This window comes from Euprymna scolopes, chromosome 42 (genome assembly GCF_053919585.1).
Source record: "Euprymna scolopes isolate OS-2025 chromosome 42, ASM5391958v1, whole genome shotgun sequence".
Lineage (NCBI taxonomy): Eukaryota > Metazoa > Mollusca > Cephalopoda > Sepiida > Sepiolidae > Euprymna > Euprymna scolopes.
In genome coordinates, this window is record NC_136523.1 from 45885694 (window position 1) to 45901686 (window position 15993).

The 15993-nt window shown below is 32.7% G+C and overlaps 1 protein-coding gene across 4 annotated transcripts in view; it reads left to right on the top strand.

The window, feature by feature from the left end:
* LOC145267079 (serine/arginine-rich splicing factor 10-like) overlaps nt 1–11934 on the top strand; it is a 33985-nt gene extending 22051 nt beyond the window's left edge. Inside the window, exons 3-7 of one of the 4 annotated variants that reach the window (XM_080123052.1) lie at nt 7354–7457; nt 10194–10326; nt 10449–10487; nt 10594–10629; nt 11694–11934. In XM_080123052.1, the coding sequence (XP_079979178.1) occupies nt 7354–7457; nt 10194–10326; nt 10449–10487; nt 10594–10629; nt 11694–11787 (406 nt within the window). In that variant the 3' untranslated portion in view covers nt 11788–11934. Of the gene's footprint in view, nt 1–7353; nt 7458–10193; nt 10327–10442; nt 10488–10593; nt 10630–11693 lie in introns of all 4 variants that reach the window. The other 3 variants (XM_080123049.1, XM_080123053.1, XM_080123050.1) reach the window with 3 other exon arrangements.
* The last annotated feature ends 4059 nt before the right edge of the window (nt 11935–15993 follow it).

Consider the following 15993-nt stretch of genomic DNA (forward strand, 5'->3'; position numbering starts at 1 on the left):
TTTACAAAAGTAGCACATGGAATTGGAAAAAAAAAAAAAAAAAATTCAGTTTAAGGAGTTCATTATGTAAATAAATACTTTAGTATCTATTTAATATCTGCCTTAAAAGAAAATATTTAAAAAATTTATTGTTTGTAAATACTTACATGAATCTAGAAATATATTTGCCAAAAAATCTCTCAACTGAAACTTTAGTAAATTCATTTTGTTTATTTTAATAATACCGAAACAGATTTTTACAATATTTTGCGCTGATAAACTTGGTAGTTTATGTCGAAGTTGCTTTGATAGCAAAACGATGGAAGGAGCAAATGGTCGTACATTACTTAGTCGTACTATGTCCAACTTGGCTCCTGCTGATTCAAGCAACTTTACATGTTTCTATACGACAAACAGCAGGCGCAGTCGGGCGTACATTGATCGGGCATAATTGTTTTACATTTTTAGTAAAACCCCAAAAGGGGGTATAGTTTAATGTAGAAACAATGCTTCCACTGGATTGAGCTTGCCACGTGCAGAGAATGATGGATCACAATGTTGATTCAACTTTGAAACCTTTGTTGTTCCTTATTCTAAGTTGCCAAATACAAATGTTGTTAGGTAAAGATAACCACAGTTGATTCGTCCTTTACTGAGAATGAAAGTGTAGCAACTGTTCTATCCTCAGTCAGGAGAAATTCATAGACTGAAGAAATTTGAAATCTTTGTCTTTGTCCATCCATTTGGCTGACCTTGTCTTACCTTGGTAAATAAAGGATAAAAACTACTTCCACTCACAAAGGGAGGTTTTTTTTTTATTTATTTAATAGACCTTGGGTATCATATGCCTGTGTTTTTGGCTAAGAAAAGTATTTGTTAGTATATAGTATCTGTTATGGCACTACACTTAATCTTTTCTGTCCAATCAATGGAGAGGTCCTTCTAGACAGAGGCAATTTATATTGTCCTGAGCCAGAATGCCCATATATATATATATATATATATATATATATAATATATATTTGTAGCTGAATTGTTGAAAACTAACAAAACTTTGCCCTTATGGGGAGGCTAGTAACTTGTACTTGTTTTGGCATTTGTCGCATCCGGACCTAATATTGACCAGATGCGATGGTCCACTGCAGCAGCAGATACAAGAGTTAGACAATCACGGTTCTAGCGGTGAACCCCATAAAGGCATGGGCGCAGGATCAGCTCGGTATCATGTTTCACTGTTTTGAGCTAGTTTTTCAGCTAACCTCCACATCTTTCCCAATTCTGAAGAGGAGCTGGTTCAATGACTAGAAAGCTAGTAAATAGACCTGATCTTTTTAACAGGAAGAAAGGGATTTTTTTTTTTTTTTTTTTTTTTTTTTTTTTTTTTTAATGCTAATTTTTATAAAGATACTGGGATGGTGAAAAAATCTTCAGTCTTGATAGATGGAGAACACCTGACTAAAGATTGTTACCAATTTTATCCAACCATAAAGACTTTTACTGCAGAATTTAGAGCTGCTCTGAATCGGGTGTTTTTTCTATAAATGTTTTTTTTTTTTTTTTTTAAACCTCTGGGTATGGCAGAGAAATTTTGGATCTCTTGTTGCAGGTCTTTGTATGACCTTTTATTTATTTATTTATTTTTTTTTTATTTGGTTATTTCTGACTTGAACCACTCAAAACTGACTTGTCAATATGAACATAGAAATCCTGTCTTTTTTTTTTTTTTTTTTTTTTTTTTTTTCCTCCTCAAACTCAATTTGAGGAATAATGGGTGGAAATTTTGTTCTTGAAATTCTGTCAAAATATTTTGCTTGTATAAAAATATTTTCTGAATTTTTAGCTGTGGAACATGTTTTACGAAGACAAAGTGCTTAAAATGGAATTGGTATTATATGAAACAGTGTTTAGTGCTTATATTACTTGCATCCTTAGCTGTAATTTCTCTATCAGAGCCTTTGACCTTTCCTCACTTCTCCCGATTGATTAAAGAGTTGTAATTATAATTCCAACCTTTCTTCCCAAACAGCAGAATAATACAATACCTTTTATGCTATGCACTGATCTGAAAATTATCTCTATCTAAAATGTATTTTTTCAAAATCTTTTTGTATTTAAAACTAGCTAATAAAAGTGGATAATTTTAGTACATTATCTCCTCAGATCTTCAGTTAACATTTGTCGGGCGAGTAAGGTTGGGTGCAGAATTTCTTTTAATGAAAACCAAATCACATGACTAAGCACAGGTTCAAATGTTACACAGGGTTTGTACACATCAGGAAATCAGATTTTAAAAAATAAAGAAAATCGAAGGTCTGATTGAATGGATCTGAGACACTAGAAAGGACAACAGCTACAAATTTTTATTTACGGTTAAATTATGAAGAAAACCATAGAGTATATATACGCATTTGTAATTTTGTCTTCATAAATATTTTTTAAGTTTTATTTACATTTTGTTATACGCACTTTTTTAATTTTAAAAGTTTTTTACAAAACATTTTTTATAAAGTTTGGAGATATGATAAAACTTTGGTATAAAATATCTGCCATAAGCAAAACGGGAAGTATGGAAAAAAAAAAAAATATTTAAAGGTGATGTGTCCTTTTGTTTGTTCATTCTGGGGTGCCTCAAATCTATTTGATCCATTCAAAATGCAACTATTGACAAGTTGGTTATTGTAATTTGTATTAAACAATTTGACCAGATATTTAATTTTTCCTTGACAATTTTATTTAAAGTTCACAATATAATAAATTGAAATAACTTTTTGCTAACTTTTTGAAAGCAATAAAATTTTCCTAGCAAATAAGATTCTTTGGAGTTCAGTATTTACAAAAGTTTATGTAATCCTTTATGTGAATTCTGTAATCTTATAAAAACCATGGATATTTTTCTGCTGGATGTTAGTTGAGAAGAGATCTTTGGAAAAATTTACTAAATGAATCTGCTCTTATCAGTTGCTTTTAAAATTTGTACCCATCAACATTTTATCTTGTGTTTAGAAAACTTTCTTTTTTTTTTTTTTTTTTTTTTTTTTTTTTTTTTATATCCAACTTTATTTTTGAATTATTTTTTTATTTTTATTTTTTTCTATAAACTTTTTGAAATGTTTGTAATTGTTTTTTTGGTCTGCTGGAATTTTGATGTGAATCTTTCGTTTCTTTTTATTAGAGCTCAAGTAAAGATAAATACTAACAAGGCTCGTCTCCTAAGTGATCAAGGTTAACCTTAGCAAGATCAAAAAGTCAAGTACAGTGGAAAGGCAAAGCAATAAAGAGGTCTTCCCCCTTCAAGGTGTTTGGCCAAAAAAGAGCTAAAGATGCATGACGTATGCAAGTACTACTATACCTCCTCCTCCTCTATGTTTGTTCTACTTGTACTACCTACTACTACTGCAGGTGTAGAGAGTGAGGGAGCGAGAGAGAGCAGACAACACACAGCCAACAGATCTCACATTTACTACTTCTAACCAAAAAAAAACAAGACAAGATTCAGAAAATAGCAAGGGTTTCAAGCAAGTCAAAGATTTCAAGACCAATTCTAATTTCAAGCAAGTCAAGTTCAAGCAAGTCAAGTTCAAGACAGATAATATCCAGACATGTGCAATGCCGCTTCTCTACCCTGGCCCTTTTCTTTTTTTTCTTCCCTCTTTTTTCTTTTTTTTCCATTTCCAGCTCTGATGCATTCATATCAAGGTAATATCTATAACAGGTCTGGCAGCTCATGTCCAAGACTTTGAGTGTGTGGAAAGTGCAATTACTGATGAATAGCATGCAATTTCACTTTACAGTATCAAAGTGAAATTGCACCCTGATATATAACCATATAGTGTCCTGTCATTTTTGGGTTTTTATTTTGCATACTTTGTTTCTAATACTAGCAGTACAGGAGAAAAGAAATGCAGGTATTAAATATGACAATTGGGTGGGGTGGGGTGACTACATTAATCATTTAATAATTTAAAACTTTATCCTAGTTTATACTTTTATTTTGCTCACTTTCTTTTCTGTGGATGACATTGGCAATATTGTTGGAGGATCCAGATCTGAGGAGTGGCGTCCAACAAGTCTGGAGACACGGCCCGGGAGATGACATCAAATGGGGGTAAAATTCTAGGATATAAAATTGTCAATCAGCAAGTTTGACCCACATTTCAACAAAACGGGTTGGAATGTTGACATCATCTGGGTCAATAAAACTATACAGAAAGACGGTTGGAGTCCAGAGAACGGTACGAGAGGGTGCTAGCAACACCTTCTTCTCCACACACCACCACTCCCGCCACGCATGCCATCACCTTGTTAAAACTGTCAGTTGAAAACAGAATGGTTATGTTAAATAAACAAAATATTTTCATAACCAGCTGTTTGTGTGTTTTTTTTTTTTTTTTTATCGCCAACAAATGTATAAATCAAGAAATGGCATTAATAATATAGAAATTAGACTTAAAACTGATTTAACAATCGGCCACCAGCGAAATATAACACCAATATTGCAATGACATTTTGTTGACTAGAAAGAACATTTATTAGTTGAGAACAGTTGTATTTTATGGTGATAAGTTATAAAATGTAAATTTGTTAGTAATGCTGTGTATCATACAAAGGTATGCAGTTTGATGATGCATTACCACTGTTAAGCAGAGGAAGAGTTTATCAGTCTTGTCTGTGTACCATGTGGTGATATATAGAAACAAAGATTATCAGGAGTCTTATATCTTCTGCTTGGTGAAAATTACAAACCCCACGTGACATTTTCCACCATTCCTTCCGATCCAGTGCAAGTTGGTTGAAATGTCTGATCAAAAACATTTTCTCTTCATCTTCTTGGCTTTCCTCTGCCTCTTTTGTTTTCTAACATACCCTTAAACAGGTGAGTGGTTGATAGTTTGGTATGACCAAAATGTTTAAGGCGTTTTACCATTTTGATTTTTATCGAATAGAGAAAGTAGTTTAACAGTTTTTTTTTATGTATATCAGGCGATGTCCTGTAATGGAACACGATTTTGAAACCCCTCAATGCGATTGGCTAGTTTAGTCTGTGATACAATCAAGCCCATATAAAACTGAGAGGACATAGATTAAATAACTTATATAAAAGATCAACTCTTTCTATTTAAAAAAAAATTAAAAGGATACAATTTGTGTGAATCTTAAGGACTGAATTAGATCTGATTAAGTCAGGAAACTTGGTTTGTTCACATGTACAGAATTAATAAGAATGCTTGTGTTGGTTGATGTAGAAATAAAAAAAATGCTCAATAAATAACATCCAAAACCATGTGCAAATTGGTCAACCTTGCAACTGCCAAATATAGAGTATCTACAAAAAGGTGGCGCATCATTTGTATAAAGTTGAATTTTAAAATAAGGCATTTTGATGTTATTAGTGCCCAACTTTCTCATTTATTTAGTCAATAAATTCTGTATGCTAAGTCACTAAATACTGAATCTTACAATGTTTCAGTAATTGTTATATAATAATAATGTGTTTCTACATTCTCTGCTCGGTCTTGAATTGTGGTTCATGGATGCCAGGTATGTTATGGATATTGCTTTTGCCTTTTTTTTTTTTCTTTTTTCTTTTTTTTTGTGTGTGTGATGATGAATGGCCACAAACAGCCTCTTTCATCACTTGCATTTATTTTTTTTTTATTATTAGAGGTGGGTGGAAGGTTATTGATTAAATATCAGGTTCTTTTGCATGATTGATATGTTCGAAAATTAATGTTCTTTTTGTTTGTTTTTAGGATTCCAAATTAATCATAATACTTGATTCTTTTAAACTTTATTTCAAACCAAAAATTATTTTAGACCATTAAAATGTAAACACAGCCCTTATATATATATATATATATCTGTAAAGGAGGCTGTTTTCAATCGAGTATCCGTGTTTGTGTTAAGTCTAGTACCCACATTGCTTGACCAATCGTCTCAACTTGGGCGAAATATCAATCCTAGTCTAACTTAAAACTGATTTGATTTTGGTATAAATTGATCATGATTATGGAAAAGTTAATCTCAATTTTGGCATAAACTTGTTTTATTCATTGTATGAAATCCACATTCTTATAAGACTAAGTTAAACATTTTGATGCAATTTCAATGTTTCCAAATTTATATGGATCTGATGCTATTTGATAACTATCAGCATTTCTTTTCCATGTTTCATAGAATATGGAGAAATCATAGATAAGACTTTGGCCCTTCCTTATCTTGTCAAGCATGTAATCGGCCTCGGGACAGATTTAAGTTTTCATTTTAAACTATAATTTCTGGCATGAATTAAAGTGTATAGGATAAAGTCAAGTATTATGGTTCATTTGTTCTCTAAAAGGCAATGAAAGCATTAATTTTTATAAATCCTTCATACTAAAGAACTTTTTTTTCTCAAGTCATGGGTGGGGGTGGAGATTAAATTTATAAACTCAACTGGTGTTTGGCCAGAGCATAACTGCATTTTTAGCATTTTATCTTGAATTTTTGAACTGTTTTCATGTTTTTAATTGCCTTGTTTGTCTATTAAAAAGTTGGGTTTGTGACAGAAAATTGGAAATTTTTAACTATAGAAATTGAATTTAAAAATTCTTTTAGGAATATTTTAATCTTAAATTTTTTTTTTTTTTTTCTCAAACTATTTTTAATTTTTTTTTTAAACATTTCAGAATTTTTTTAGATGAGGTTTGATAATTTGGAACTATTTACACTACTGTTCTCCTCTTGATTCTAAAACTTGCAATGTTTGAGTCAAAGTAGCCTCCTAGGTGTGCAACGGATCAAAATACTAAGTAGAATCAGTTCTAATTTTCTGTCTTCTGGAGGCTGATTCCTGAGAATACAACTAAGTTAAGATTTGTACGCTGTCAAGGCTGACTGAATGGGAACAATCTACGTCTGTAGATTAAGTAATTGGTTCCTTTTAAAAATTCTGTGCAGATTTCAGTATTTGACAAGACGCACCTGAAGGTTAGAATGTTGTGAGAATAACTACCAAGATGAGAACATTAGTTTCAATAGTTTTTTTTTTTTTTTTTTTTTTTTTTAAATAACATTTGAGAACTATTTAAAAAAAAAAAGTGAAATTCTTGATTTATTTTCTTCGTTTTTTTTTTTTTTTTTTTTTTTTTTTTTTCTTCCCCTCTTCGATGTTAGGGGTGGGTGAGGGGGGGATAATTATCTGAAGGCGTTGTTGCCAATGTATGCAACATTTGTAACGGCTTCATCTTCGCTCTTATGGAAGGAAGACGTATGCAGTGGTTGTTGAAGGGTCAAGTTTTTTGGGGTTTTTTTTTGTGGGGGATCATTTGCTGTCCATCGCATAGTGTTGCGTGTATGTGTGCGTGTTCTCTCTCTCTTTGTCCTTAACATATGCACATTTGAAGACCCTCGAGATGCAGATGATGCCTTGTACCATTTGGATGCAACCAATTTTTATGGGAAAAACCTGCAGATTGAATTTGCCCGAGGCGACCGCAAAAGTAAGTATCTTTTCTTTTTTTCCTCCCCCCTCAACCATACAAGGTTTGCTATTTGTAGGTATGTAATTTTGCTTAAACATAAATCTTACTTGAAAAAATATGCAACTGCAATATAGAAAGCTAACAAAGGATACACTTATGTTTTTGCAACATAAAACGTTTATTAAAGCTTTGTACCTTTTAGTATCTAGTAGGCAGGCTCGAACTCGTACAGCGAAGGAGGAAAAGAATTTGAAAAGTGATGTTTTTGCTGTTGCGCCAATTGCCAAACCGGAAATGACGAGTGATAAAATTAAGGCTAGTCAATCGAAAAGAGGGGATGACTCTCGAAAATATTGGTGAAAAAACATAACTTGAGTTTCTTCAGCTATAAATCGAAACTGAAACTTATGAATAATTCTTGGTAAAATTATTTATTACAAGAAATGGAAAGTCATAATTACACGATGGTCACTCAGAAGAAAAAAGATTTAAGCTCGACACACGAAAACACGCATGCTATCATATTAATATATAGAAGATAATCAAAATACATCTATAAGGGTTGTTCTAAAAATAAAGCCTATTTTTTTTAACTCAAAAAGTGAATTAAAGGTTTTGTTTTTTTTACTAAAATGTTATAGGAGTGATACCATCAAAACAAGCTAACTTTTTGTGGCCACAGAAGGTATTTTTCTGCATAGTAATCACCATTCTTAATTCACTTTTGCCAATTCACGCAATATTTGCAACAGATGAAATTTCAGATTCTGAATGCATAAATTCAGTCATCATAACAATGCAATTTGTAATCCCTTCTGATCCATTCAGGTGGGGAACAAAAAGGCATTTTTGGAACACTCCTCATATTCATACTGTAAATATGCTTTTTATATGAATGAATTGTAAAGCAATTCGTTCTATAGACGTATATTTTATAAACAAAAATGTTTGTAAATGAGAATAGCTTTAAACTAAAGGGACTTATAGGTACTACTATTCCATGACAAAGTGAACCTGAGCGTAATCTATAATATAAATCTCACCGATTTTGTTTGTATGTCTGCATAAAACTTTTGACGGGTAAGATTTTCACGAGATCAGTATAGTTTTAAAGCTCGACCCTTCGGACGACAACCTGGTAATACCGGATATATACAGTTAATTATAGAAATTAGAAAGCCAAATAACACTGCTTTGGTTTTTTTTTTTTTTTTTTTTTTTTTTGTCACTAAAACAAATTAAAGAATATACTAGCTTTTGACTTGGTCTTCATCAGGTACTGACCTTTTTTGCAAAACATGTTTCCCGTCAGAAATATATAAAATCCCTCCTGGATAACAGTTGATATAGGTGTTAATCATGCTTGGTTTAAATGTCTTGTGCCACAACATGTTTGGTTGCATGGTATGGGTAGAAAAACATTAGCACTTTAGAAACCTTGTTTTCTATTTAAATTATAGAAATTAGGACATTTTTCTTTTTTTTCTTCAAAATAAACTTCTATAATTAAAATATGAAACAATGTTTTCAAAGTATCAACATTTTTCTGAACCACATTTGGCACAAGACATTTAAAACAACTGTGATAATACATCCATGAATTATTATCCACCGAAGATTTTATATCTTGGATGTGGAAAAAAAAAGATGTTTAAACCTGATAGACTTTAGTTGAAAACTTGTTTATTCTTTGATATATAATTTATTTTGAAGAAAAACATAGTTATTTAGCTTTCTTTTCTTTTTCTTTTTTTTCTTTTCTTAATTTCTATAATACATGTGAGATTTTTTTATCTCCCCTCCTCCCCCTATTTAGTACTATTATCTTGCCATCAAAATGGGTTACTGTTATTTAAATAAACAATCTATTTTTAAATATTTTGTATATAAACAATCCAAGAACAGTAAGTAGCATAGCTAATTTGCACATATATATTTTAAATGGTTTATTGTATTTTATCTATGTACTATAGTTTTGTCCATAATAGTTATAAAGATTTGATGGAGTTGGGTAAATTTAGGAAAACCTATTTGTATTATAAGTGAGAAAGGAAAAATGAGGAGGATGGCTGGCTATCTGCCTGATTTTTCCCCCACCACCACCTACGCACATACGTTAACACCATGTTTTTTGTTTTTGAATTCACATTTGATGTCACTGAGAAAAGATGCTACATTCTGATTTTAGTCAAAAGGCCAAGGAACTATAAATTCTTTAGTAATTAGAAATTTTTAAAGAAACATTTTTTTTTTTAACTTACTAGCCTCCCCACGGGAGCAGTTAATCACATGGTGGTGGTGGGGGGGGGGTTAGGTGGTGGGAATAATACTTCTAAATACACCCTCCTTGGAAGGAGTTAATGTACTATGTTCTGTTGCCATAGTACTATCTTCCAAGGTATTACCTTTTTAGTGATGGTGGGGCTGCCCCCCCCCCTTTATGTATTAGAAAATTAATCCTTATTTCAAATTTTTGTCATAGGCCACTTTGCTTGAGAAACCAAAAATCAACGAGGGTGGATACAAATTAATTTTATTTCATTAAAAAATTTTATCTTTTGCCTGTTAAAAAAAATCTTATCAGTTTATTTAGTTAGCGGCATTTTTTTTTTTTTTTTTTTATTGATAGGATTTAAGTTCAAAATTTTGTTTTTAAACACATTGTGTGTTGCTATACATTTTTTGTAAAGGTTGGTATGGTATGAAACCAAACTCTGAACAAGCTATTAAAAATAAAATTGTTTTATATTGCAGCTCCATCCCAAATGAGAGGCAAAGAAAAGATGCGTCGCAGTTCCCTGTCTCCCTACCGCAGCCGATACTATGATGATTACTGTGATCGACGAGGCAGTCGCAGAAGTTACAGATCTAGGAGCAGAAGCCCGAGGTGAGAATCTCTGTGCCCTCTACATCCTTTCTGTGCCCTCTAAATCCCCTCTGTGCCCTCTAAATCCCCTCTGCGCCCTCTACATCTCTCACTAATGGTAATTGTTATTTTCTTAGTTACAGATCCCGTTCTCGAAGCCCTTACAGTAGTAGTCGAAGAAGGTGAGTATCATTAGATCTTCACATGCTCTGTCCCTCATCTTTCACAATAATTTAAAGAAAAATGAAATCAACTCCATGTACTTAATTTGATGCTTGTCTTTTTCAGCAGAAGATCACGCAGCAGAAGTCCCCGTCGCCACAGGTAACTAATTGAGCTGCTTCTACTGTTATTAGTAGTCACTTAATATCCCCAGTTGATATAATTAACTTGTAATAAAAACATCTAATCATGATTATTGCTGTCATATCCTGTTGCATTGATTAACACACCAGTGTCTCCCTAACCTTTTGATTTTTGTGATCAAAGATTGTTTGCAAATTAATTGCAAAATTCCTTTGACTACACCTATAAAATTGTGTGTGAGGACAAACCTAATTGAGAGGAAACGCTATTTGTTTCTTGATCCCATCCTCATTTTTGAGTCACAAGACTCACAATAAATAACGGCAATACGAACTTGTAAAATGAGTTATCAAAGCTATTCCAATAACTATTTACATTAAATCTATATATATCTATAAAATTGTGTGTGTGTGAGGACATTCAACCTATATACTCCACAAACTTTTGATCTTCAAATTTGGTATATAAGGGGTTCGGACATGTGGAAAATGTTTTAATAAGTTTTCATCCATCTGCTAAGGGGTCAAAACTGAAAAATTGGAGATCATCGGATCTTTTATCTATTTGTCAACTGTTTCACGACTGCACATGCACAAATCATTCACATGACAGCTTCTTTATGCTAATAAGTAGATTTGAAAACACTTTTTTAAAGATCGTGTCAAGCTGGCCTAATGGTTATCATACTAGCTATCTATATATCTATTGCTTGCTATTGGTTTTAATCTCCGCTTGAGTTTTTTACATTTTTTTTTTTACATTGTTTTTTCTCTCCTTTTTCTCATTTTTTTACTCTTTACTTTCCTTTTTCTCTTTTCTTTTCGTTAAGGAATTTAACATTGCGTTTAATAATGGGAAATGCGAGGTACATCTGCTAGTACTATAGAAAAGTATGTGTTGATTTATAAGGACTATTAAAGTTTATTGATTGAATAGTAGAACAAACTGATCCTTCCAATATACATCAGATAGATATATCTTAAAACACTAAAATCTTTGATTAACTATAGATAACTCTAAAAAAATAGAAATGTTGCTGAAATTAACAAAAAAAAAACCTGTTCTAATTTTTTTATCCTCAGATCTCGTTCCTACAGTCGGTCATCTTCTCGGTCAGGAGGAGGCAAGGAAGGTTCCAACCATGAGGAACAGAAAACTGAAAACACGCAGGAGTGAAATCTACGGGTTTCTTTTTTAATTTTTTTAACCATTTAAAAAAAATTTTTTTACTTAGCTTCAATTTTTAGTAAGCCTTCATATATTGTAAATTACTACGAAAGTGTGTATGCGAAAATAAAAATACAGAAAAAAAAAACAAATTTTCATCTTTGTACTTTCAATCTTTTTTCTCCGCTTTATGCCAAAGACCTAATTTCCAGTAAATGCATTGTAAACTTGCATGATGCAGTATGTTTTGTGAATGGGGTATATGAATGCTACAAAGAAGAGGCTTGCACTAAGGAGAAAAAAATCTCTCTCTGAAGAGACCACCTAAAAAATTGGTTGGGGCTATACAAAAAACTGGTATATCACTGTTATCAATATATACATAGGATACTGTATTTTTTATTTTTTTTTTTTAAGATAAATTCTCAGACCACTTATATAATATAAAAATTTACTAACAAGAGTTTACGTACGGTAATAAAACAGCCCATCGTTCTCTCTCTTATCGATATATTTGTCAGTTTTATTTTTTTCCGAAACTACTGGTCCAATCTGGCTGAATTTTTGTATGGATATTTCTTACAAGAGTGTCCATGTGATGCCCATTTAGAAATTAATAAAAATTTGAATTTGGGCCAAATTTTTGGTTGAATATGGCTAAATTTGTGCTCATTTTTGCATTGAGGATGGATCGACTGGCTCTAATTTTTACCTATCTTTCAACGGCTAAAAAGACTTGTTCCAGCATAAATAGTTTGAAACTTAGTAGGTGATGCCCTTTTCTCTCCATACAACCTCTTTCTCACAGAAGAGACATTGTGAGCCTTTCTTTGCTCTATTGTTATTTTCATGGCAAGTGCGCGTCTGAGCTCCAATCTATGCTCACTCCCTTACCAACTTTACACAAAAAAAAAAACGCTCAACTAGTTACAACCACTATCAACAATGCCACATCTGTGCCTAAATCTAAATGCAAATTCCATAAACAAAGCTTCGCTCACCTGTGAAACAGTTCCACAGGCCTGTTTCCTGGCCGATTACAATATGGTAGCCTTAAAGTCCAATGTAAACGAGTTCTTATTGAGCCATCCCCTTAATCTAAATTGGGTAGAATTTGGATTATTTAACGATTACTACACTAACACCTTACATTCATTAACCCTTTGTCATGGGATTAACTATTCAAATAACATAATAAAAATAATTATTAATATAATTAATAATCATAACAAAATAACAATACTTAAAATATTATATCAAAAATAAATTAAAAGATTATATAAAATATAATAAAAAGTATTAAGAATTTCAACAAACAAATTTTTTTTTTTTTTTTTCATTGATATGTTTGCAGTGTTCCGATACCAGGAACAAATCCGTAACCCCCTTATTCTCAAGTGATCTTTGTGGTGACTGTCTTGTAAAAAAAAAAAATAAAAAAAAAAAAAAAGTCATTTAAAACTCATAAAATGAAGTCCTCATGATTGGGTGATGTGACACAAGGGTTGGAAAGTAGGATTTGAAAAGCCACTACCCTAAAAGTCTTCTGGCCTGCCAAAAAAAAAAATGTGAGTAGCCCCTTCAGCATTCCTTGGTAAGAAGCACTTTAGGCAATTTAGTAATAACCTAATCTCTTCTCAAAGCAGTCTGGGAGGGTTGATGTAGAACTGCACACCTCGATAAATAGAAGTGCCATCTTAACAATGGCCTAAATTCTGTTGACTTTTCTGTCAATCGAAAACCCCTAGCTGATGGCTAAAAACTGAATTAAAAAAAAACAAAAAAAAAAAAACCATGGTTCCTTGTTTTGAAACTAATTACAACATTGATCTAGACGACAATTTTTTTTTTTTTTTTTTTTTTTTTTCCCCAAAACAAAGCATAAAGCCACTTAATGTGAGAGGCTTTACAAAAGCAGACTTCATCTTAGGTGGCTGGGGAAGGTAGGAGGAAAACAGTTAGTAGGTAGTTCCACAAGCCTGCAATTCTTGGAAAGAAGCTACTGGAATAAGAAGCAAATTTATAGACTACTAGACCAACATGTCATAACTCTAGCATTGAACACAAACAACTTCACAATATAACCCTCTAATGGAGTTGGAGATATTGATGTTGATTATTCCCATAAGAAAACCAAAGAAACTAACAAGGAATTAATTAAAAAGAATGTTTAAAAGAATATGAAAATTAGCTAGATCTTTTGTAGATAAATGCAATTCCACAACCCATATAACTAAATTCTATTTTCTTTTTAAATAAATAGAAAAAAAAAGGGCTTTTAATATGAATATCAATACACACCCACCAAAACAAAAAAAAACTAATTTATAATTGTCTTGGATAAGCCTTCTTTTTTCTCACTCCAGACTTGATGGGCAAACTGTCGTTTCCATAACTAGTTTCTTCTATTACAGAATAAGATCAAACGTTGAACCCTTGGAGCAAACTTTGTGCAAATCTTCCACATCTTCAGTTCCTCGCGAATAATTATGTGTGCATTTCACACACTGACGTCAAACTGTGCACTTATTGTCTCTCTAGATGCACGATGGTGATTATCCATGAAATTCTTTATTTGGTCAATCAACTCTGGTGTTCTGACTCCCTTACTCCTCCCACATTTTATCCCTGCAAGATGGTCCAAAAGCATGTTTGTGTGGCATTTTTTTTTTCCGAAGGCTGACTTTTTTTTTTTTTTTTTTGCCCCCTCATAACTCTAAAAAAAAAAAAAAAAAAAAAAAAAAAAAAAAAAATATCTGGACATATTTTGTTCATTAGATTTGTTTTATTAGTAAAACTGGTTCTCCAAAACCTCAAAGTTTTGGAGAACCAGTTTTACTAAAAAGCAAATCATTTTCTGAACAAAAAGAAAAACCACCGCACTATTTTCACGCAGTTTTTTTAATTTTTTTTTTTTCTGAATATTTTTACGTTTTCCATTAAAGCTCTGCAGACCGGATTTGGCCTGTGGGTCAGTTTGGAGACCCCCGATTAAGACTATTGGTTGAGGTTGAGCTACTTTGCATTCATTCTGTTGGTTTGGCCAGTTTGAAGGGAGTGATTTTTGGATAAAAAAAATGCAAAGACCTTGAGGAGTAGTCAGACAGCCTAAGATAACCAAAAATCAAATCTAAGACTTAGAAAAAAAAAAAAAAATTTTTTTATTTCTTTTTTGTGCTAGTTGGTTAATTATTTTAGTTGACTTTGGTCATTTTAATCTCCAAAGCTGCTTTTGGTTTTTTGGGATGAAAATTCCTGTAAAAATAATTTGAAGCTTAGATAATCACCAGAACCCACCAGTCTTCTATTTATGTCAAACTATCCTGGGTGTCAGGCGTTACTCAAGCGTAGGTGTTTTTAAAAAAAAAAAAAAAAAAAAAAAGCACGCTCAAAATACATGACGTGAAAACGGAAAAGAAGTGAAAGGAAACCTGACGTCTTACCTCTATTCCACGACGTGACCGGAAGTGTAAAGTGTTCAAATTAAACGTACTCAATCAAAAAGATGACTTGCAGAAATGGTGTTGCTTTTAAAGCTCCCAGGAAGGTCGTTTTCAATGTGTGTGGGGGGGGGGTATCAAAAAAGAGGCACTCTGGCAGTATCTAAATAAATAGTAATTGTCTCAGTATGAATGGTTTCTCCTACAAGGACCAATTACAGAACAGATACTGCTCAGCTGGAAGGCTGGTGGTTGTGTTCGATTAGTTTCGCTTTATATGAAAAAGACAAACCACTCAAAACGAGGGAATTTTTTAAAACTCAATAAAAAATGAATTTTTTTTTTTTTTTTTCCCCCCCTCACATGGACGTTGGAAGCAGACTTGTCTGCTCACCCAGTGTCTTCCTCTGTTCTAAACAAGGGAGGACAAGAGCTTTTAGGTGTTGTGCAGGCAGGGGAAGTACCGCCAGTCGGTAAAGGAGAGGGAAGACATATGTGCCGCATGCCTCAGCTCTACCCTTTAAGGAAAGTTTCCTAGGAAGCCACGCGTTGACCGCACCTCTGACCAATTCTTATCAAGGTGGAGACTCGGTCCGAACCACATGCCAAGGATCCGAACCCGGCCATCCAGACCAAGAAAAGCTTAAAAAGCTAAGAACAGCATCTATTAACAACAGACCTTTGATCTTAACCCAAAAAAGCCAAGCACAAAAGTGTTATGGACAGACTGACGGAGTGGCTTATAGTCGCTTGCACGTGACTAAAAATTAGGGAA